Raw genomic sequence first — 24,505 nt, forward strand, 5'->3', positions numbered from 1 at the left:
AGCAGTTTTCAAATTAACAAAATCAGAAATTAAAAGAGAGACATAACAACAGAAAAGGATGAAATTAAAAATCATCAGAGCCTTCAATAAAAGCCTATACTCAACAATACTGGAAAATCTAGATGAAATGGATGGTTTTCTAGACCACATACCAAAATTAGAACAGGTAAACTATCTAAACAGGCCCATATCACACAAGGAAATAGAAGAAGTCATTAAAAACCTCCCAACCAAAATATGACCAGGGCCAGACAGATTAAGTGCAGAATTCTACCAGACCTTCAGAGAAGACCTGATCCCAATATTTCTCAAACTATTCCATAAAATAGAAAGAGAAGTAACATGAAGTACCTCATTCTATAAAGCCACAGTTACTCTGATACCTAAACCACAAAAGGACCCAACCAAAAGAGAACTTTAGAACCAATCTTGCTTATGAATATTGAAGCAAAAATACTCAATAAAGTTCTTGCAAACTGAATCCAAGAACACATTAAAACCATCATTTACCACAATCAAGTAGGCTTCATCCAAGGGATGCAAGGTTAATTTAATATATGAAAATCCATTAACATGATCTATATATAAACAAATTCAAAGGAAAACATCACATGATCATCCCTTAGATGCAGAAAAAGCATTTGACAATATACAACACCCCTTCATGTTAAAAGTATTGGAGAGATCAGGAATTCAAGGCTCATACCTAAACATAATAAAAGCAATATACAGCAACCCAACAGATGAAATCAAATTAAATGGAGACATACTTGAAGCTATCCCAGTGAAATCAGGAAAAAGACAGGCATGCCCACTCTCCCTATATCTTTTCAATATAGTACTTGAAGTGCTAGCAAAAACAGTAAGACAAGAAAAAGAGATCAAGGGGATACAAATTGGCAAAAAAGAAATAATGGTCTCACTATTTGCAGATGATATGATAGTAAACATAAGCAACTCCAAAATTTTCACCAGAGAACTTATAGCTGATAAACAACTTCATTAAAATAGCAGGATATAAGATTAACTCAAATAAATCAGTAGTGTTCCTTTATACAAATGATAAACAGGCTAACAAAGAAATAAGCAAAACAACCCACATCACATTAGCCACAAATAATGTAAAGCATCTTGGGATAACTCTAACCAAACAAGTGAAAGACCTGTATGACAATAACTTCAAGTCTCTCAAGAAATAAATCAAAGAAGATCTCAGAAAATAGAGAGAACTCCCATGCTCATTCATTGGCAGAATTGACATAGTAAAAATGGCTATCCTACCAAAGACAATCTATAGATTCAATGCAATCCCCATCAAACTCCCAACACAATTCTTCAAAGACATGGAAAGAGCAATTCTCAACTTCATATGGAAAAGCAAAAAATCCAGAATTGCAAAAAACAATTATTATTAATAAAAGAACTTCAAGGAGAATCACCAACCCTAACGTCAAGCTTTACTACAGAGCAATAGTGATAAAAACTGCATGGTATTGGTACAGAGACAGACATGTTGATCGATGGAATAGAATCAAAGACCCAGAAATAAAACCACACACTTATAGACATTTGGTCATTGACAAAGAAGCCAAAAATATACAATGGAAAAAAGAAAGCATCTTTAGTAAATTGTGTCAGTCTAACTGGCTCTTGATATGTAGAAAAATGAATATAGAACCATATTTGTCACCTTGGAGAAAGCTCAAATCCAAGTGGATCAAGGACTTCAACATAAAACTAGATACACTGAATCTATTAGAAGAGAAATTGGGAAAGAGCCTTGAACTCATTAGCACAGGGGGAAATTTTCTAAACAGAATTCCTATGGCTCCTGCTCCAAGATCAACAATTGATAAATGGGACCTCATTAAACTGGAAAGCTTCTGTAAGGTAAAGGACATAGTCAATAAGACAAATCAGCACCCTACAGATTGGGAAATATCTTCACTAACGCCACAGCTGAGAGAGGGCTAATATCAAAGCATATAAAGAAGTCAAGAAACTAATCAACAAAAAACCAAACAACCCAATGAAAAAAATGGGATATAGAACTAAATTAGAGATCACAACTGAGGATTCTTGAATGGCTGAGAAGCACCTAAAGAAATGTCCAAAGTCCTTAGTGATCAGAGAAATGCAAGTCAAAACTACCCTGAAATTCTACCTTACACCAATCAAAATGACTAAGACCAAAAACTCAGGTGACAATACATATTCGAGAGGATGTGGATAAAGAGGAACACTCCTCCATCCTGGTGGGATTGCGAACTGGTACAACCACTCTGCAAATCAATTTGGAGTTTCCTCAGTTACCACTCTTGGGAACATACCCAAAAGATACCCCACCATGCCACAAGAGCACGTGTTCCACCATGATCATGGCAGCCTTATTTGTGATACCCAGAAGTTGGAAAGTGCCCAGATGTCCCATGACAGAAGAATGGATATGGAAAATGTGGCTCATTTACACAATGGAATACTCCTCAGCTATTAAGCATGAAGACATCCTGAGTTTTTCAAGCAAATGGATGAAACTGGAAAATATCATCCTGAGTGAGGTAACTCAGACCCTAAAGGACATACATGATATGTGCTCACTAATAAGTGGATGTCAGCTAAGATAAAAAAAAAAAGTACAAAGTACCCATGATAATTTCCAAGGAACCCAAAAAAGTCAACAAGCTGGAGTGCCCAAGTGAGGATGGCTCAGTCCCACTTGGGAGGTAGAAGAAAGCAATCACAAATGGGGATGGAGGTGGGTGCCTGGAAGGGAAACTGGATGGAAGAGAGGGAGTGGAGGGTAGAGGAGAACCTTATCTGGTGTTGGATTAAGGAAAAGAACTGAAGCCCTGAGGGCCAGCAGAAAGATTAGAAACAGGCAATCTCAGGAGATAGGAGGTTGGGGAGACCCTCCAGAATGCACCAGAGACCTGTGAGGTCAGAGAGTCTCATGACTCAAAGGGAGGCACCTCAGATGAAAAGACAGACATTATAAGAGGGAACTTATAGAGCCCACCCCCATCAGGAAGACAGGGCATCAAATGAGGCAGAGGGGGCCATCCCACAGTCACAACTCTAAGCTATAATGTTCCTGTCTGAAAGAATTACAGGCATGGAAATGGAGAGGAGCCTGAGGAAAAGAATGTTCAGGGACAGGCCCAAAGTGGAATCCAACTCAAGGGGAGGTCCAAAGGCCTGACACTATTACTGAGGCTATGGAGAACTCACAAAAAGGGACCTAGCATGGCTGTACTCTGGAAGACCCATCAGGCAGCTGAAAGAGTCAGATGCAGATGTTTGCACCCAACAAATGGACAGAAATGGCTGAGCCCCATTATTGAATTGGAGAAGGCTGAAAGAGGCTAAGGAGAAGGACAATTCTGTAGGAGGACCAGCAGAAGCCAATTAAACTGGGCTTCTGAGATCTCTCAAACACGGGACAACCCAACAAGCAGCATACTCCAGCTGATATGAGGTTCCCAAAACACATACAGAAGAGGTACTGTCAGTTCAGTGTTCATTCAGAGATGATGCACTTAACCCACAAGAAACTGGTGGCCCTAGGATGTTTAGAGGTCAGGTGGGGTAGGGGTTGGTGACATCCAAGTGAAGAAAGGGGGTAGGGAGGATGTGGAACAATTGGAGGGTAGATGTAGGTGGGGAGAGTGTAAAAATATAAATTAATTTCCTTAAAAAATAAAAATATAACACTTCAAATAAAAAACAAAAACAAACAAACGGTCCTCACTGCGTATAAAGAATTCTCAGATCTGACATCTGGTAAAAATGTTTAAAGTTAGCCCCACTTTTATTTCTGGTCTGTTCTTGTGTCAGAGCATCATTTGCTCATTTTAGTTCCAAAAGTAGAATGCTTAGCTAGTATGCATGGAGCCCTGAGTGTGATCCCCAGCAACTCATGAACAGGTGCAATGGTTCATGCCTCCAATTCCAATACTTGCCCCGTGGAAGCCAGATGTTCAAAAGTCAAGTTCATACTCCTGACTACACAGTGAGTTTGAGATCAGAAAGGGATACATGAATCCTAGACTACTCACTGAATGGATAGAGTTGGGGAGAACGCACTTCACTAAATAAATAGAACACTAACTCTATTGTTACTGTTTTGGGAGATCTATTGTCCACACATGAAATAATCACAGTTAATTTTACTGTTGGGTCATTTTTTTTATTACCCATGACACTTAAGGTCAACTTCCAAAACTTTATATGTCATACTTGGATATGCTATATCCATCATTAGCAATTTACAATATTTATCTAAATTTTAATGTAGAATACAACCTAATTGCTTATTTTTGTTTGTCTATAATTGTCATCTCTTCCAAATTTCAATCATCTAGAAATTTGATTACGTAGTCACTTAAAAATCCCCAGAAACAGGTTAAATAGAAGATAGTTCTATGCAATTTTACAGTAGAGCATGCGATTTCTAGCAAACACATATATTCCCATATATTATGAACTAAGCATATTAGCTCTTTCTAATCTGGGTACAATGAAAACATATTAATTAGTGATAGGTACAGATGTGATTTATTTTAATATAACCAAATTGCTTTGACAAATAGAAAAAGCACAAGTCTTATTTGCACTTTATTAGTAAGAATACCAATTTGTCTGTCAAGTTCTCTTACCTTTCTTCCTGCTGAAAGCACGGTTCATGATGTAGAGCCTTCCAACTGCTCAGCTCAGTAATACTCAGTACCCTGTTAAAAACATAAAGGAAGAATTGATGACCAATCTTTTCTGTTTGAAGATAGTTTTGTTTGGTTTTTTGAAAAGGGGTCTTGCTATGTAGCCCAATATGGCTTGAATTCAGGGTAATTTTCCTGCCTCAGCCTCACAAATGCTTGGGTTACATATGGATCAGCACACCCAGTTCTTAGTGCATTGTAAATTACAAAGCATTTAAGAGGTGTTTTTTTAAGGATTTATTTTATTTATATGTCTACACTGTAGCTGTCTTCAGACACACCAGAAGAAGGTATCAGATCTCATTGCAGATGGTTGTGAGTCACCATGTAGTTGCTGGGAATTGAACTCAGGACCTTTGAAAGAGCAGTCAGTGCTCTTAACTGCTGAGCCATCTCTCCAGCCCCTTAAGAGGTGTTAAATACTCAACTTGCAATAGCCTACTAAGTCACAAAAGACGATAAATAAGGATAAATTTAAATACCTAACGTAATGAAGGACAGAGTTAAGTGCAATATGTCAGCTGAAAATCCAAAGCATGCATATTATTTATTATATTTATCTATAAATTTAAGAAAAGGGTTTTCTTCTGAATTTGTTTGAAATAAACGCAATCAAGTTTTGGTTTTTTTGGGGGAGGAGGGGATTTTGGTTTTTTTGAGACAGAGTTTCTCTGTATAGCCCTGGCTGTCCTGGAACTCACACTATAGACCAGGGTGGCCTCAAATTCAGAAATCTGCCTGCCTCTGCTTTGCAAGTGCTGGGATTACAGGCGTGCGCCACCACTGCATGGCTTATTATGCTTTTAAAAGCAAAATCATCTTATAAATATATTTACACTTACAACAACTTGGCTAAGGGACTTTTTCTGCAAAAGGGGCTAGCCATATCAGACACTATTTATTCAGCCAATGTTTTCATGTAAAAATTACCTCTATATACCATCACAGACATATAACAAAATAACACTTTATGGGGGGGTTAATGTTAGAATCTCTATTTGAGGGCCCATGGGAGTGTTAAGTTTTTGGATACTTATGGAAGGAATTTTCTCTTTAACGAGGAAAACATTCTTTTTTCCCCCTCATTAATTAATAAATTTATTTATTCACTTTACAGCCTTATAGCATCTTCTCTCCCTCCTATCCTCTCAGACCCACCCTCACACCCCTCCTCCATTCCCCATGAGATAATTATGTAGAAAATAGTAATACTTAGGAAATATTTAATACAGTTATTTATGCTGAAACAAATATAAATGGAATACTTGACTTGTATATATTGTGGAAGACTTTAAATGTGATGTTGCTTTTTGAACCACAAACTTTGAAGTTCTTTGCAGACATGCCATGCAGTACTTTATTTTTTCTCAATTTAATAGAGACAATTTTATCATAAGGATCTCACAAAAACATTACAGATCTTCAGAATGACCATTCTAAGATGTTCCCTTAGATATAAAGAACTTGGGTCTGGGCAAAGGATTGAGACTACCTTTTTGCTAGTTTTTAAAACATTGCCAGAAAATGTATTTCGTCCAACTTATGTGTGTGTCCAAAATAATGGAATTCATTTCCGTGAGATGGAATCAAGGCATAGAGTCAAAGACTATATGCCTAGAGGCAAACCATGCTTTTCCGACAGCTGGGAATAAGGATTGGCCAGGCTTGCACACAGGAATACTTGGACACAGTAAACAATGCCTTCTGCTTCTGCCATTGCTACAATGACCATTTTACTTTCAATCTCAGTGTGAACACAGTAAGCTGAAATCAGTCACTTTTCTACTTTGCTTACTTATTACTGCTTCAATTATAACTGTTAAAATTTTTCTCTTCTGAAATCCTTTCCTGGGTTCACCACATGTTGGAAAAATTTTTACTTGACCCTGGGCCTGTGATTCAGGCAACAAACCAAAAATGAAGAAATTCTTCCCTCTCATCCTTCCTTCCTTTCTTCTTTTCTTTTGTTCTTTCATTTTTTAAATTATTTATTAGTAATAATTATTATGAGAATTAACATTTAAAATAAAGTACACAGGAACAACTTTTATTTTTATTTTCTATTTTTTTTCAAAATATGTCTTATTTTCTTTTGTGACTACAGGGGAAATGATAGCAATTAAAATGATAGAGAGAAATCAAAGGCTGCTATAGTTAGATACAAAGATATTGAGAAGGGCATCTATACCAGGCAATCTGCCTACAATACATATTTAAGATACTAAGTATTGGTTTTTTGTTTTGCACTTTTTGCTATTGTTTTTGTTTTGGTTTTTTTTTTTTTTTTTACAATAGAGTCATTGCCTACTTCCTGGTTTACTCTCCCACAGTTGCTCATCCCAGTCCTCTTCCCCATGTCTCCAAGAGGATATTAATCCCCCTTCCCTGGCCAGGCATACCCACTCTCTGGGGCCTCGAGTCTCTCCAGGGTTAGACACATCTTCTCCCACTGAGGCCAGACCAGGCAGTCCTCTGCTATATATGTGTCAGGGAGGTTAGGAGAATCTAACCAGCTCATTCATGCGGCCTAGTTGATGGTTCAGTGTCTGAGACACTGCAGGGGTCCAGGCTAGTTGAGACTGATAGTCTTCCAATAGGGTCACCTCCTCCTCAGCTTCTTCCAGCCTTTTTCTAAATCAACCACAGTAGTGCCCAACTTCAGTCCAATGGTTGGGTGTAAATATATGCATCTGTCTCAGTCAGCTACTTTTTGGGCCTCGCAGAGGATAGCCATGTTACCCTACATCCTATAGAGGGCTAATATCCAATATATACAAAGAACTCAAGACTTTATACAACAGAGAACCAAATAACCATATTCAAAAATGGGGTACAGAGCTAAACAAAGAATTCTCAACTGAGGAACTTTGAATGGCTGAGAAATGCCTAAAAGAATGTTCAAGATCCTTAGTCATCGGGGAAATGCAAATCAAAATAACCATGAAATTCTACCTCATGCCAGTTAGAATGGCTAAGATCAAAAACACGGGTGACATAAGATGCTGGTAAGGATGTGGAGAAAGAGGAACACTTCTCCATTGCTGGTGAGATTGCAAGCTGGTTCAACCACTCTGGAAATCAATTTGGTGGTTCTTCAGATAATTGGGCATAGTACTACCTGTAGACCTAGCTACACCACATAGCCAAAAGATGCTCTAACATCTAACAAGGACACATTTAAAATAGTCTGGTTTATAATAGCCAGAAACTGGAAACCACCTAGATGTCCCTCAACAGAGGAATGGATACAGAAAATGTGGTTCATTTACACAATGGAGTACTACTCAGCCATTAAAAATAATGACTTCATCAAATTCACAGATAAATGGATAGAACTAGAAAATATCATTCTGAGTGAGGTAACCCAGCAACATTTCTTTTATTCAGGTTCTTTGACACCTCACAGGAACATTTTCCAACACTTTACTCTTAAGTTAGTTCTTTAAGGAATAGTTTGCTTTTTCTGTTTCCTGAGATAACTGATATCAGCATTTTCATCTTCCCTTTAGTTTCCTCTAGAGCTGGGCAATGACAACTACACAATTGAGAGACTCAGGCCTCAGCACCCAGTCAGAATCCACTCTATATGTTCTCTTTACTTGCTTATGGAGGCAATAGAAATCACTTTCTAGCTCTTATATCTTTGTTTTTATTTTGTTTGTTTGTTTTGTTTTATTGTTGATAATGCACAATAAGCCCAATTCTTTCCAACTCTTAAGAATGTCTACTATTTCCATTCTCCATCTCTTGAAATGTCCAAGTTATGGCTTTTCTATTTCAACTTGTTTCACAAATTTCTTGGTATTTGATTTGCTTTTCTCACTTATTTCTCTTTCAAAGGGAGAACTGATTACTCTAAATTGCTGGATGCATGCTGAAGAAAAGAGAAAGAGAATTGAATGATAATGGCCACTTTCTCATTTTAAAATACATGCTACAAATGATGAATGTATTCTTAGGAAAGGTAAAATTTGAAAGGAGATTCAAAACTTTTCCTTGGAGGTCTAGAGAGATGACTAAGTGGTTAGAATTGCTACACAATCGTTAGAACCATGGTTCACATCCCACCAAGTACCTAACAAGTGAGGCTCCCTGCCCACAAATGCCTGTGACTACTGATTTGAGGATGTGTCTTCCTCTTCTGCTCTTCTGCCCTCTCCTCTCATGGAGGCTTACTCTTTTGCACAGGCCTATAAATAAAATTACACACACACACACATTATCCATACACATATTTTTAAAAATGCTTCTTATTAGGATATGGTTGTTCTGAGATAACAATAGGACAACTCAAAATGAGTGGTTGGTTTTAGAGTTGTGGAACAGTGAGGTAGGGATAGTGACACATAACAAAGTGTTCAGCTTATAGATGATGGCTCAGTTAGAATGTACCAAGTAGTTTTAAATGTCAATTGAAACAATCTAAAGTCAAGTAGTTAAATAAATTTAGGATTCACATGCACATAAATAATAATCTCTAGCACTGGACATGAATCCCAACAAACTTCGCAGAAGTCCATATCTGAGATACTTGCTCAGAGATTCATCCATTGGCATGTTTATGAGTGATGTCATTCTCTAGGCATGTGATCTAAAGAATATAAGAAAGAAGCTTGCTGGGCTGCACAATCCAGGAGAAAAGCATGAATTACACAGAAAAAAAAAAGACATAGAAAAAAAACAAGAAAAACTAAAACCAAACCAAACAACAATAGCAACAAAAACAGGATAAACACAAAAACATTTCTTGGGTAGGCTACACCCTACAGTAGAGTAACTATCCCTAGATAACTAGAACAATTCAAATAGTTACACAAAAGAGATCTGACACACGAAAATACAAAGATTTAGTTGTGGAATTGGTAATTTGGTGATGGAAGAATTTATATTTCCATTTCGAGTAGACTCCTAGTTTAAATAGGATGTAGGTCATTGGCTTTTAGTGAAAATAATAAGATGTGAGACTATTAAAGAAAAGTAGAGGGAAGAGTGAGTTGAAAAGGGGAGTGAGAATGTTAATGCATGGATGAGACTTATAATCTAGATAAAACATAAACAAAGAAGTATGAAAGTCTGTTTTTACCTTGAGTGTGTGTGTGTGTGTGTGTGTGTGTGTGTGTGTGTTCTGGCCATTGTTACCAACTGAAGTTTATACATCAGTAGTGGCTGAGATTTTCCAGGCTTGAAATTCAAAGGCAGGAGACAAAATGTCTTTAGAAATTATATGCTTTAAGTAGAAAAAAATGCCTATGACAATAGAATCGCTTTTAGACAGTGTTTAACAATTATATTTCCTTTTCTTATCATAGTCCCTTACCAAAACCAACAAAATTATTTAACTAAATGAACTATTTTAGGAATACTTTTAAATTACCGCAGCATAAATATTAGCTTAAGAACTAACAAGCAAAACTAAAATTACATGTACATACAGTGGTATACATTTGGGTTATCACAGTTTAATGTATTTATTCCAATGAATATTCTTTGAGGCATCATAGGACATTATGGGTAAAGAGGCACATTTCAGAAGCACTATGTCTAATGTGGACTTCAGCAAAAATGATCGTGATAGCATTTCTCTACACTGGGGCATTAAGCCTTCACAAAACCCTGAACTTCCCTTCCCATTGATGCCAGATAAAGCCCCTTCAGCTCTTTAAGTCCTTCCCCTAACTCTCCATTGGAGTCCCTATTCTCAGTCCAATGAATGGCTATGAGCATCTGCATCTGTATTGGTCAAGATCTGGCAGAGGCTCTCAGGAGACAGCTGTATCAAGCTACTGTTAGCAAGCACTTCTTGGCATCAGTAATAGTATCTGGGTTTGGTATCTGCATGTTGGATGGATCCCCCGGTAGGCCAGTCTTTGGATGGCCTTTCCTTCAGTCTCTGTTCTACTCTTTGTTCCTGTATTTCCTTTAGACAGGAGCAATTCTGGGTTGAAATTTTGGAAATGGGTGGATGGCCTCATTCCTCTACCAGGGACCATGCCTAAACTATGGATATGGTCTCAACAGGTTATCCCTCTATTTCGTGGGGTATTTCAAATAATTTCATCCCCATGGGCTCCTGGGAAGCTCTTCCTTTCCTGGCATCTGTGGCTTTCTGGTGACTACCCCCCGTTCTGCATCACCTACTGCTACATACCTCTGTTCAATTTCCTAACCCTCTGCACATCTTCGCCACCTCCCCCATACTTAATTCTGCAGCTCTTTTCCCCTACCCCTCTTCTCTTCCTCCCAAGTCCCTCCCACCCTCTACCTCCCTTGATTATTTTGGTCCACCTTCTAAGTAGAACTGAAGCATCTATTCTTCGGTCTTCCTTCATTTTGAGCTTCATGTGGTCTGTGAATTGTATCTGGAGTATTTCACGTTCTTGGCCTAATATCCACTTACCAGTGAGCACACATCATGTGTGTTCTTTTATGAACAAGTTACCTCACTGAGGAAGATATTTTCTAGATATGGTTATTTGCCTGTGAATTTCATGAAGTCTTTGTCTTTAATAGCTGAGTAGTATTCCATTGTATAAATTTAGCACATTTTCTGTAAGCATTCCTCTGCTGAGGGACATCTGGGTTCTTTCCAGCTCTGGCTATTATAAATAAGGCTGCTATGAACATAGTAGAGCATGTGTTCTTATTACACGTTGAAGCATTTTCTGGGTATATGCCCAAGGGTGGTATAGTTGGATCCTCAGTTGGTACTATGTCCAATTTTCTGAGGAAATGCCACACTGATTTCCAAAGTGGTTGTACCAGCTTGCAGTTCTACCAGCAATGAAGAAGTGTCCTTCATTCTCCTCTTTCTTGCCAGCATTTGCTGTCACCTCAGAATTCTGTTTAGCTCTGTTCCAGACTTTTAAATAGTGTTATTTGGTTTTCTGGAGTCTAACTTCTTGCTTTCTTTGTATATATTAGAAATTGGCCCTTTATCAGATGTAGGATTGGTAAAGACCTTTCCCCAATCTGTTGGTTGCCATTTGTCCTATTGACAGTGTCCTTTGCCTTACAGAAGCTTTGCAATTTTATGAGGTCCCATTTGTTGATTTTATTTTTTATCTTAGAGCATCAGCCATTGGTGTTCTAATCAGGAAATTTTCCCGTGTGCCCATGTGTTCAAGGCTTTCCCCCATTTTCTCTTCTATTAGATTCAGTGTATCTGGTTTTATGTGGAGGTCCTTGATCCAGTTGGACTGAAGTAAAATAAACATTTTTCAGTTATCTAAAGATAGGTCCAAATACATTTTAAGAGCTGGAAAATATGTATTAAATTCTCAAACCATCAGTATCCTGAAACACAGTACAGGCACCATTCCAGAGGAATCCTGTTTTGATAGAAGGAAAAAAGCACAATTCTTCTTTTAAAGAAAAGCAAATACTGTGTTATTTTATCTTTCCAAATGCTATGCTTGTCCTTTCATTTTATTTTATGATTGTGCTCTCCATAATGAAAACCATATGCTGCAGTTTCCAGCCAGAACTCATTCCTTTAACACTGCACAAATGTGCTCACTCAGCAGGCTAACATAGTAACTGAGTACTTAAGCCTGTCTTTGATCAGCTCTTTGCCAACACAGGCCAGGTTAAACAAAGCAACAGTGTGTCTTTCCCTGGTATATGTCAAGTTGGTATTTGATAATAATTGCTAATAAAATTCAGTAGAAAACTAGCTCTTTACAAAAAAGTTTAAGAAATCCCCAATTGAAATATATTTAAATATATTTAACTGTCCATGGATTTGTGTTCTAAGCTAAGGAGTCGCTTAACTTCACAGGTGAACTAGCAGCCTGTACTACATTACTGAGGAATCTGCCCAATGGTTACAATACCTTCATTTTGTGAACATGCATATATGGGGAGTATCACTGCCCCGAGCTCCCACATCAAGGAAGAAAGATAGCTAAACTTACATCTTCTAAAGACAGGTTCAGAGTTTTTCTGATGTGCTGGCATACGATAAAGTTTCCTTCTCACAGTGTGCTTTCCAGGGGAGATAATCTTTTATTTTAAAACCTCCTAACTTTTTGAGTCTTGTGGGCAAACATATTTAAAGAGTAATGCAGTAGAAGTAAAATCAGTATTGCTAAGGAAGAAATATTTAGTTTTAGATGACTGTAATACAGGAAAGGAGAGTAGTAGGATGTTAAAATGAGATGGGAAATAAGAGTACGTCTCAATCACACCCTTTAAAGCAAATCTTTATTACAAAAGTATTTTTATTAAAGTTAATAATTGCTGAAGAAAGTATCATGTAAGTATTTGTATATTGCAATAGATAAAATTAGCAACTCTCTTAGAATCAGATCATTGCAGTAAAACATGTGTCCTAACCCAGTTTCTTTCTTGACTTCTTTCCATAATTTTATTTAATTTTTTTATCGACTCCTCTTCCTTCTCCCACCCACTCTGGTATGCGTGCATGTGTGTGTGGGGGGGCATGAGAGACAGAGAGAGAGAGAGAGAGAGAGAGAGAGAGAGAGAGAGAGAGAGTGAGTTTGTATGTGAATCAATTTTGAACAGAGACTTGGAGGATGGTTATAAGGCAGGTTTGTCAGGATGAAGAAGAAATCAACTTAAGCAAAAATCATTTCTTGGATCATTAAGCTAGGAAGTTCTTTCTCTATATTCAGTGGGACTCATCATTTTCATTACAAATTTGAAGAATTATAAAAATGCCAACACAAAAATTAGGTAACAAATTTTTAAGATATGTTTAGAAATTATTTCATAATCTAAAAGTCCTGCCATTCGTCATTACACTAGACTCCTAAAAGGACTTTGTAAAATTAAATCTTTGCTGCATAGCACAAATTAGGGTATCCTTAGTAAAATATATCTATATCCTACCAGATAATATGGAGAACTTTTTATGTCTTGGAAGACACAAAATGAAATTTCAGTTACAAAATTACCTGGTTTGATGTGCACAATACTGGTCCTGACATTTTTTAGCACACAAGAACAGTTGTGGAATGCATCTGGGTCGTACACAAATTCTTATCATTTAGAGTGGTCATAAATAGCTGCCACAACACTCAAGGAAGGTGGGTCTTGAAGTCAAAAGTCACTCTTTCATGGCTAACATGAGAGATAGCTTTTACAATCAAAACACCTTGTCCATACATGTTGTCATACATGTTGTTCCAGTCAAAATACTGTTATCCTTTTAATATTTAAATTGATAGATTAAAACATATGTAATTATCATTCATAATATGTTTGAAAAATCTACCCTATGGTTTTATTAGTCTTTGTTTTTGTTTGTTTCTTTTCATGAGACTTTACAACCACCCTTAGAATTTTTCAAGAAAATAAAATACTGTTTACTATAATCACTTTTGGAAAATAGGCCCATAGCTTTCGTTCTGATCTACCTGACATTTGTACTACTAAAAAATCATTTCAATATGGAAAGTTCACAGGCAGGAAGGTCAGCTGCTGGGGCAGCATCTCGGGGACACATCAGGACCTGAATGGAGACAGTGAAGACCAATAAACAGAACAGAGAATTAATCTCAGAAGGTGGCTTGTGCACTAGAAAAGAAGACAGAATGCCATTTAATTAAACGGTCCTTTGTGCCAGATAGGAAGACAGAATGCCATTTGAACGTAAGATCCATTTCTTAGGTAAATGAATAAGAGAAGCAATAAAAAAAAAACAAGACACAGAGACACATAATTGCTCTCCTCCCTCCCAGAGTAACTGGCTGTCTTTCCAACATGCATACTTGTAATTCCACCTTCAATTGTAACTAGAATTCTAACTATGGGTTTGGAATTTGTTTTAGTTTAAGCTATTTTATTAAGTCTTCTATTAGGAAAGGGTCTGTTTTGTTCCATTTTGCTTTTTTGTTGGAACAGCTTGTTACATAGCCCCAGCTGACTGTGAATTTCTCCTTCTATACAACCTCACAATGCTAGGATCACACAGATATGCCACCCTGCCTAGCAGCAGAAAGGATTTTACTTAGAACTATGTATAAACTTATAACTCCTAATAATAATACAAACTGATAAAGTGCTGTTCAGCTGGAATACATTAACATTGGATTTCTTTACCCATTTAGACTAGAGCTATGGTCATTCCTCTCTTATGGTGAACTAGTCATCATTGTGTTTAAGGTTAATTAAAAAGCCATCTAAGTTCTCATTCAATGTCCAAAATGTGATAGATGTTGCCTTAGATCAGACATACAGAGGAATTCAAGAATCAAGAGGCAAAACACTGTGTAAATCAGTCTAACACAAGGAGGGATGTTGATAGAAAACTAAAGTCACATAGAATTTCAAGGCATTTGGATAACTACAGTACTATCCACAAAATGTGGATATATATATCCACAGAGACTATTATATAAACCCCATGGGGAGTTAAAATGTGAATAAACTATGAATAATTAAGATACCATTATTCTAGCTTTTTTAAAACCAAGGAATCAGACTGCTATCTGGACTGCTCCCCAGAAGAAACCATATCCTGAGCCATCCTAGAGGATCCACTGCACTCAGAGCAGTTGCTAACCCCCACCTGCCCCCAGTCCCAGAGTTGCTGCTGAGAACCCAGTGGACTCTGGGCCTGTCAACTATCAAAATCCCTCCCAAGAATACCACTCTTGTTGGTATTCTGGAGTACCTGTTCTGGAGTACTACTCCTGTTGATATTCCGAAAGGACCTGTTCTGCCTGGTCCTTTCTACTGGAGCAGACTGCTATCTGGTCTTCTTCCCTGAAGACAACATATCCTGAGTCATCCCAGAACATCCACTGTTCTCAGAGCAGTCGGACAACTGACACCATAGACTGAAAGCCTCCCAAGAGTTCTGCTACACACAGGGAAAAAGAAACCTCCGTCTGTAGGCCCACTTAGAGAACATGTTCACACAGGACAAGAGCTTGACAGCTCCTCTGAAGAGCAAACAGTCTGAAAGCCTCCCAGAAGTTTAACTGCACCCAGGGCATCAGATCAACAGCTTCCCTGCCATTCTGAAGAGCCCTCAGTTGGAAGGCCCCAGAGGTAGTTAGTGTTCTACAGTCAGGGCCTCAGGCCTACCAAGAATCCTGAAGCAACCCAAGGACAAAAAAGACAGACTCCAGACAGAGTCATCCAGGCAAGCAAACACCAGGGATATCCAGATGGCAAACAAGAGACAAGTTCAAGACAACAAGCAACAGCAGCTAATATACATGGGCATCATTAGAACTCAATTCTTTTACTGTAGCAACCCCTGAATACACTGACACACCTGAAAATCAGAAAGCTGACCTAAAATCCTGTCTCATGAAAATAATAGAGTCCTTTAAAGAGGATAGCAATAACTCACTGAAAGAAATACAGGAAAACAACGTAAACAAGTAGAAGCCCTTAAAGAGGAAGCAAATAAATCCCTTAGGGAGATACAGGTAAACACAATTAACAGGTGAAGGAATCGAATAAAGTGTTCTGAGACCTAAGAGTGGAAGTAGAAACAATAAAGAAAACACAAATGGAGGCAAACTTGGAAATACAAAACCTAGGAAATAGTCAGGAATTACAAATGTTAAGTATTGCTAACAAAATACAAGAGATAGAAGAGAGAATCTCAGGTATAGGAGATACCGTAAAAGAGATTGACACAACTGTCAAAGAAAATTCAAAACATGAAAAAACTCCTAACCCATAATATCTAGGAAATTCAGGACACAATGAAAAGACCAAATCTAAGAAAAATCAGAATAGAGGAAAACGAAGATTCCCAGCTCAAAAGACCTGCAAATGTCTTCAGCAAAATCGTAGAAGAAAATTTCTCCAACCGAAAGAAAGAGATGACCATAAAGGTAAAAGAAACCTATAGAACACCAAATAAATGGGACTGAAAAAGAAAATCCTATTGTGACATAATAATCAAAACAATAAACACACAGAACATAGAAAGAATATTAAAAGCTGCAAGGGAAAGAGCCAAGCAACAAACAAACATCAACCTATCAGACTTCTCAACAGACTATAAAAGCTAGAAGAGCCTGGTCAGAGGTCATGCAGACTCTAAGAGACCACAAAGGCTAGCCCAAGCTACTATAGCCAGGAAATCTCTCAATGTACATAGATGGAGAAAACAAAATATTCCAGGACAAAACAAAATTCAAAAAAATATACCAATCTAGTACTACAGAGCACCCTAGAAGTAAAACTCTAACACAAGGAAGGTACCTACACCAAAGAAAAGACAAGATATTAAGCATCTCACACAAAGCCAAAAGGAGAGAAACACAAGCTCATAGAGTCACCTACAAACACAAGCATATCAGGAACCAACAGTCATCTTTCTTTAATATCTCTGAATATTAATGGATTCAACTAACTTAAAAAAAGATATAAGCTAACAGACTGGATATGCAAATAAGATCCAGCATTTTGCTGCATACAAGAAATGCACCTCAAAAATAAAGATAGCAGTATCTCAGAGTAAAAGGATGGAAAAAGGTCTTCCAAGCAAATTGTCCCAGGAAACAAGCTGGAGTTACCATCTGAATATCCAATAAAATTTTGGTGGATAACTTTCAACCAAAAGTTATCAAGTGTGATGAGGAAGGACACTTCATATTCATCAAAGGTAAAAATCCACCAAGAGAAAGTCTCAATTTTGAACAACTATGCCCCAAATGCAAGGTTACCCACATTCATAAAATAAACTTTACTAAAGGTCAAAACACACATTGAACCCTGTACAATAATAGTGGGAGAATTCAAACCCCCCTCTCACCAATGGCTAGGTCTTTGAAACAGAAACTAAATAGAGACACCGTGAAACTAATACAGGTTATGAACCAAATGTATTTAACATATCTACAGAACATTTCACCCTAAAATAAAAAAATACACCTTCTTCTTAGTACCTCATGGTACCTTCTCCAAAATCCACCATATGGTTAATCATAAAACAATCCTCAGTCAATACAAGAATGAAATAATTCCATGCATCCTATGAGATCTCTGCAGCCTAATTCTGGGCTCCAATAACAGTAAAAACAATAAAAAGCCCACATACACATGGAAACTGAACAATTCTTTACTCGGTGATAATGTGGTCAGTGAAGAAATAAAGAAATTGAAGACTTCCTGAAATTTAATGAAAATGTTCACACATCATACTCAATCTTCTGAGACACAATGGAAGTGGTGTTAAGAGGAAATTTCATAGCATTAAGTACCCTGGAAAAGAAACTGGAGAGATCTTACACTAACAACTTAACACTACCCCTGAAAGCTCCAGAACAAAAAGAAGCAAACTCATCAAAGAGGAGTAGACAGCAGGAAATATTCAAACTCAAGGATGAAATCAATTAAATAGAAAGGAAGAGAAGAATAAAGAGTCAAGAAAACTAAAAGCTGGTTCTTTGAGAGAATCAACAAGATATATAACCCCTAGTCAAACTACCTAAAGGGCACAGAGTCAGTATCCAAATTAAAAAAAAATCAGAAATGAAAAGGGAGACATGTAAACAGAAATGGAGGAAATTCAAAAAAAATCATCAGATCCCACTTTAAAGGCCTATACTCAACAAAACTGGAAAATCTAAATGAGATGAATGGTTTTCTAGACAGATACCACATACCAAAGTTAAATCAAGAGCATGTAAACTATCTAAATAGGCCTATATTGCACAAGGAATTTAAAAAAGTGATTAAAAACCTCACAGCCAAAAAAGCCCATGGTCAGATGGATTTAGAGCAGAATTCTTTCAGACCTTCAAAGAAGACCTGATACCAATATTCCTCAAACTAGTCCATAAAGCAGAAAAAGAAGGAACACTATCTACCTCATGCTATGTAGTCACAATTACTCTGATACCTAAACCACAGAAGGACTCAACCAAAGAAGAGAACTTCAGAACAATCTCACTTATGAATGTTGATGTAAAAATATTTAATAAACTTCTTGCAAACTGATTCCAAGAACACATCAAAACAATCATTCACAAGGGATGCAAGGTTGATTTAATATATGAAAATCCATTAACATAATCTACTATATAAGCAAACTAAAAAATCACACGATCATCTCCTTAGATGCAGAAAAAGCATTTGACAAAAAACAAAAATACCCCTTTATGTAAAAAAAAATTGGAGAGATCAGAAAGTCAAGGCCCATACTTAAACATAATAAAAGCAATATAGAGCAAAACAATAGACAATATCAAATTAAATGGAGACATAATTGAAGCAATCCCACTAAAATTGGGCAGAAGACAAGGATGCCCACTCGCCATATATCTCACAATATAGTACTTGAAGTGTGAGCTAGAACAATAAGAAAACAAACAAACAAAAAGATCAAGGGATTACAAATTGTCAAAGAAGAAATAAAGGCATCACTATATGCAGATGATATGATAGTATACTTAAGCGACTCCTGAAACTCTACCAGAGAACTTCTCCAATTAATAAACAACTTCAACAAAGTGGCTGGGTATAAAATTAACTCAAATCAGTAGCCTTCTTTATATAAATGCTGAACAGGCTGAGAAAAAAATTAGGGGAAAAACTCCCTTCACAAATGCTACAATTAATAAAAAAATATCCTGGAGTAACTCTAATTAAACAAGTGAAATATCTATACAACATCTTCAAGTCTCTAAAGAAAGAAATTGAAGATCTCAGAAAATGGAGACATCTCCAATGCTCATGGATTGGCAGAATTAACATAAGAAAAATGGGATCCTACCAAAGGCAAATGGAATCCCCATCAAAATACAAACACAGTTCTTTAAAGACTTTTTATAAAAAGAGCTACTCTCAAATTCAACTGGTGAGGCAAAAAACCCAGAATAGCAAAAACAATATTTAACAATAAAAGAATGGCTGGGGCAATCACCACCCCAGACCTCAAGCTTTACTACAGAGCAAGAGTGATGCAAACCACATGGTATTGGCAAAGAGATAGACATGTCGATCAGTGGAATAGAACTGAAGACCCCAAAACAAAACCACACACTAATGGACACTTGATCTTTGACAAAGAATCCAAAGATATACAATGGGGAGAAAAGCATCTTTAGTAAATGATGCTGGACTAACTGGCTTTTGATATGTAGAAAAATGAAAATAGATCCATATTTCTCATCTTGCACAAAGTGCAGGTCCAAGTGGATCAAGAACCTCAACATAAAACCAGATACATTGAAGCTAATAGAAGAGAAAGTGGGAAAGAGTCTTGAACTCATTGGCACAGGGGGAATTTCCTAAACAGAATTCCAATGGCTCTTATTCTAAGATCAATAACTGATAAATGGTACCTCATGAAACTGGAAAACTTCTGTAAGGCAAAATACTTAGCCAATTAGACAAATCAGCAACCTACAAATTGATATAAAATCTTCACTCACCCAACATCCAATAGAGGGCTAATATCCAAAGTATATAAAGAACTCAATAAGCTAACCAACACAAACAAAATCACCAAATCAAAAAATGGGGTATAGAAATAAATGGAGAATTCACAACAGAGGAATCTGAAATTGCTGAGAAATACCTAAAGAAATGTTCAAAGTCCATAGTGATCAGAGAAATGCAAATCAAAACTACCCTGAAGTTCTACCTTATTCCAGTCATAATGGCTAAAGTCAAAACCTCAGGAGATAGCACATTTTGCTGAGAATGTGGAGAAAGAGGAACAATTCTCCATTGCTGATGGGATTGCACACTAGTACAACCACTCTGGAAATCAATTGGGAGGTTTCTCAGAAAATTGGAAATAGGTCTACCTGAAGACCCAGCAAAACCATTCTTAGGAATATGCCGAGGAGATGCCCCACCATGCCACAGGGGTATGTGTTCCATTATGATCATAGCAGCCTTGTAAACTGGAAACTACTCTGATACCCCATGACAGAAAAATGGATTGAGAAAGTATAGTTCATTGATGGAATACTACTCAGATATTAAGAATGAGGACATCCTGAGATTTGCAGGCAAATGGATGGAACTAGAAAATATCATCCTGAGTGAGGTAACTCAGACCCAAAAGGACATGTATGGTATGTACTCAGTAATAAGTTGATATTGTTCACCCCCAAAAGGTGCCAAATATCCAAGATACAGAACTCAAAAAGCTCAACAAGCTCGGGGCTCAAGTGAGCATGCCTCAGTCCCACTTGGAAGGGAGAAGAAAGCAACCACAAGTGGGGGAGGGAGGGACCTGGGAGGGAAAGAGGTTGGAGGCAGGGAGAGGGGAACCTGGTTGTGTATTGGGTGGGATGAAAAGGACTGCAACCCATGAGGGCAAACAGAAAGAATGGAAACATGCAACATCAGGGGATAGGAGGTTGGGGGACCCTCTAAAATGTACCAGAGACCTAGGAGGTAAGAGTCTCTCAGGACTCAAAGGGAGGGACCTTAGATGAAATGGCATACACTGGGAGGAGTAAACTTGTAGAGCCCACCTCCAGCAGGAGGACAGGGCATCAAGTGTGGGATGGAGTTGCCATCATCCCACAGCTAAAACTCTTACCCATAATTGTTCCTTTCTGAAAGAACTGCATGGATGAAAATGGAGAAGAGCCTGTGGAAAAGATGGTCCAGCAAGAGGCCCAAAGTGGGACCCAGCTCAAGTGGAGGTCCCAAGACCTAATACTATTATGGAGGCTATGGAGAACTCACAAAAAGAGACCTACATCATGACTGCACTCTGAAAGACCCAAAAAATCAGCTGAAAAAATCAGATGCAGATATTTGTACCCAACCAATGGACAGAAACTGCTGACCCAACCACCCAGAAACTGAGTGGTTGAATTAGGGGAAAGGTGGAAGAAGATGAGAGGAGGGCGACCCAGTAGGAGACCAGCAGTCTCAATTAACCTGCACCCTGGAGATCTCTCAAACACTGGAATACCAACCAGGCAGCAAACACCAACTGATATGAGGCTCCAAACACATATGCAGCAGAGGACTTTCGGACCTGGGTTTAGTCAGAGAAGTTGTATCTAACCTTCAAGAAACTGGAGGACCCAGGAGTATTAGTAGTGTGGTGGGGAAGGGGATGGAGGTGGGGACATCCTTGTGGAGACAGTGGGGCAGAAAGGAGGTATAGGATGTAGAACAGTTGGAAGGTGGACCAAGAGTGGAATAAAATCTGGAGCCTTAAATAAATAAATAAATAAACAAATAAATTGAAATAATTGACAGAAAGTTATTATGGGCTGTAGATGCAGGCAGAGTGGGTACCTAGAATCCACAAAGCCCTTACACTAGAAAATAAAAGCTCCAGAATAATTCATTTTCATTCCTGAAATGCATCAGCACATATCAAAACACCTAGCAGGCAGGTGTAAATGGTATCACAACTTCATTATATAATTATTTATTAAACCCTATGACATTATGCATTTCAGGGGATCAAAGAAAGTAAAACCTGAACTTATGGAGATGGGATTTAAAAGAAAGTTTTATTTTGTGTGTACTGATAACTAGTGAATAGCAGGTGTACAATTATCAAAAGAGGCATGTAAATAGAATGAAATGAAGGTACAAAAGAGCATTCCATCTGAATGGAAAGGAACCATACAGATAAGATTTGAAGAAATCCTTTTGGCTTGTCTCCTTGACTATTTGTTCTTTACTCAGCATATTCTTTGTTTCTAGGCATTGATGTGGACAAGAGAGGAGTACTAAAGAACACAAAATCCCCACGTTTCTAGAAATGAGCTCTGTGGTCATGGAGCAGAGGTAAAATAAACCGAGAGGAGCAGACAGTGAAAATTATCTGTAAAACAAAGGCAGAGAGTTGGGAGGAATGGGAAATGACACAGTGGCAAATCAGTTTGGAGCTGAGGTGAACAGAGCTAGATAAGAAAACAAGGGGATTTGGGGATAGATCTGAGTAAGAGAAACAGGCTGTCAAGGAGATGACTGACAAGATAAAAATACCAGGCTAACGTTTGCAAAATTACAAGGAAGCCAGTGAGCATATAAGAGAGAACTTGATGTAGAAGCCAGAAGAATTAGGTACTATAGTGTCCTATAAACCTAGTAGGGCAGCAGATTCCAGGTATAAGAGGGAAATATGGAGAGATTTTTAGAGACAAAACAAAAACAACAATAAAAAAATAACTTACCACGAATATAAGTTTTATGTTAAAGTGTTCTGACATTAACATGGGAACATCATCTCTTTTTTTCCTTCTGGGAGAAGGGTGCAGGAAAAGTGTGGTGTAGGAGGTCATAAGAATTCTGGGGAAAAGACATGGTGTTTGCTTAAGTGTGCTCCCAATGTAAAAAAGAAATCTGAAAAGTTTTTGAAAGTAGATCCAGCTATGTGTGCAATATGGGTCTGAGATAGAGCATGTGAGAGCAGGTAAGACTTAGGTCATGACCATGGGGTTTTTACAGAAGAATGTGTGAAAACTACCTTACACAGGAATGTAAGAGACAATTCAACCTCTCATGTAAAACAGTTGTATTCTGAAGTTCTGTACTGGACTATTGCTTTTGTTTATGGGAGAACATTTTAAGATAATCTTAGAGCAGTCTCCAGCCCCACATTTTCTTGTTCCTTCAGCGTGGACCTGGCTTCATGTAGAGCACCAAAGCGACTGTACATCAGCATGACTCAGACTATTCCCTGTTCTCCAAGGACAAGAAACCTGACAGGTTAATTTCAAGTAGAAATTCTGCTTATTTACCATGTAAATGGAAAGTAGGACAATTATTTAATATTTACAGTGAATCATCAGTACTAAAGCTAGAACTATGATATGACTACTTATATTTAAGCCAGTATACACATTGTACACATTTGCCAACAAAAGTGCCCATATTTGGCTTGACAAGAGATGATTTAGAGATTGTTTTAAACAGCCTATATTATTCAATATTTCAATTCTGAAGATTTACTTACTAGTTTCATATTTTAGGTGGAATTTTTCTCTATTCTTTAATTGATAGTATAAATTGTTAGCATACAAATGTTTAGCTTCCAGGAGTAATTTGCATTCTCTTACTTTAGTCATTAGTTACTTGAAGTAATAAAATATGTCCATATTAAGCTTAGAGTCGGGCTGCAGTGGCGGCGGCGGCAGCAGCAGTGGTTGGTCCAGCTGAAGGGCCATCAGCAGTAAAACCAAGGTGACACACGGTCCAGGCAGACCCTGCGCCCATGACCACTGACCTTCGCTGGTCAGCCGAGCTGCAAGCAGCGGCGGATTTACGGTGCCTTTCACCACACAGAAGCCACTTCAGAACTCTGCCTCCCACCAGTTACGAGAGGCTCACCTCCATCTTGGATCTCAGACTCCAGAGAGATCGGACAGACTGAGGTACACAAACATAACCCGAGGCCAACATCGCGGGGGGTCTAAGCCCAACAGGCGTTGGCCTGTACCCAGGCCCTGGGCTGTTGGGGGGGGGGGGCATGGAGGTGCCAACACTGCCAGGAGGCTTTTTTGCCCTGCCCGGTGCGCACTCGCGCCCACTTTGCCTACAGGACTCCAGAGAGCTCTAGCAGGCAAAGCTGGCTAACAGGCATAGCCCGAGACTAACATAGCAGGGGTCTAGGCCCCAACAGGCCCTGGACTGACCCCAAGAACTGGGTTGCTTGGTGGGCCATCTGTATATCAACCCACCCATGAGGTTGTTAGCCCAGCAGACTCTCCCGGCACTTTCAGGGAGCGCGAGCGCACACGCCTGCCATCCTGGTCACCTGACAAACCCAATTAACAGTCATAGCCCAAGGGGAACTATGTTAGGACCTTGGCCTCCCAGGCTTTTGCCTAGACTGAGGGCCTCAGCATCTAGGCTAGCCTTGTGCGCACCAA

General features: G+C 38.2%; 1 protein-coding gene across 1 annotated transcript in view; it reads right to left on the reverse strand.

Annotated features, from left to right (window-relative positions):
* The window catches only part of Gulp1 (GULP PTB domain containing engulfment adaptor 1), a 278,714-nt gene that overhangs the window by 128,896 nt on the left and 125,313 nt on the right, over window positions 1-24,505 (reverse strand). The window contains exon 2 of the mRNA XM_052193637.1: window positions 4,656-4,727. Within this exon, the coding sequence (XP_052049597.1) occupies window positions 4,656-4,683 (28 nt within the window). The 5' untranslated portion in view covers window positions 4,684-4,727. The remainder of the gene's footprint in view (window positions 1-4,655; window positions 4,728-24,505) is intronic.

Source organism: Apodemus sylvaticus, chromosome 9 (genome assembly GCF_947179515.1).
Source record: "Apodemus sylvaticus chromosome 9, mApoSyl1.1, whole genome shotgun sequence".
In the NCBI taxonomy this organism is placed as follows: Eukaryota; Metazoa; Chordata; class Mammalia; order Rodentia; family Muridae; genus Apodemus; species Apodemus sylvaticus.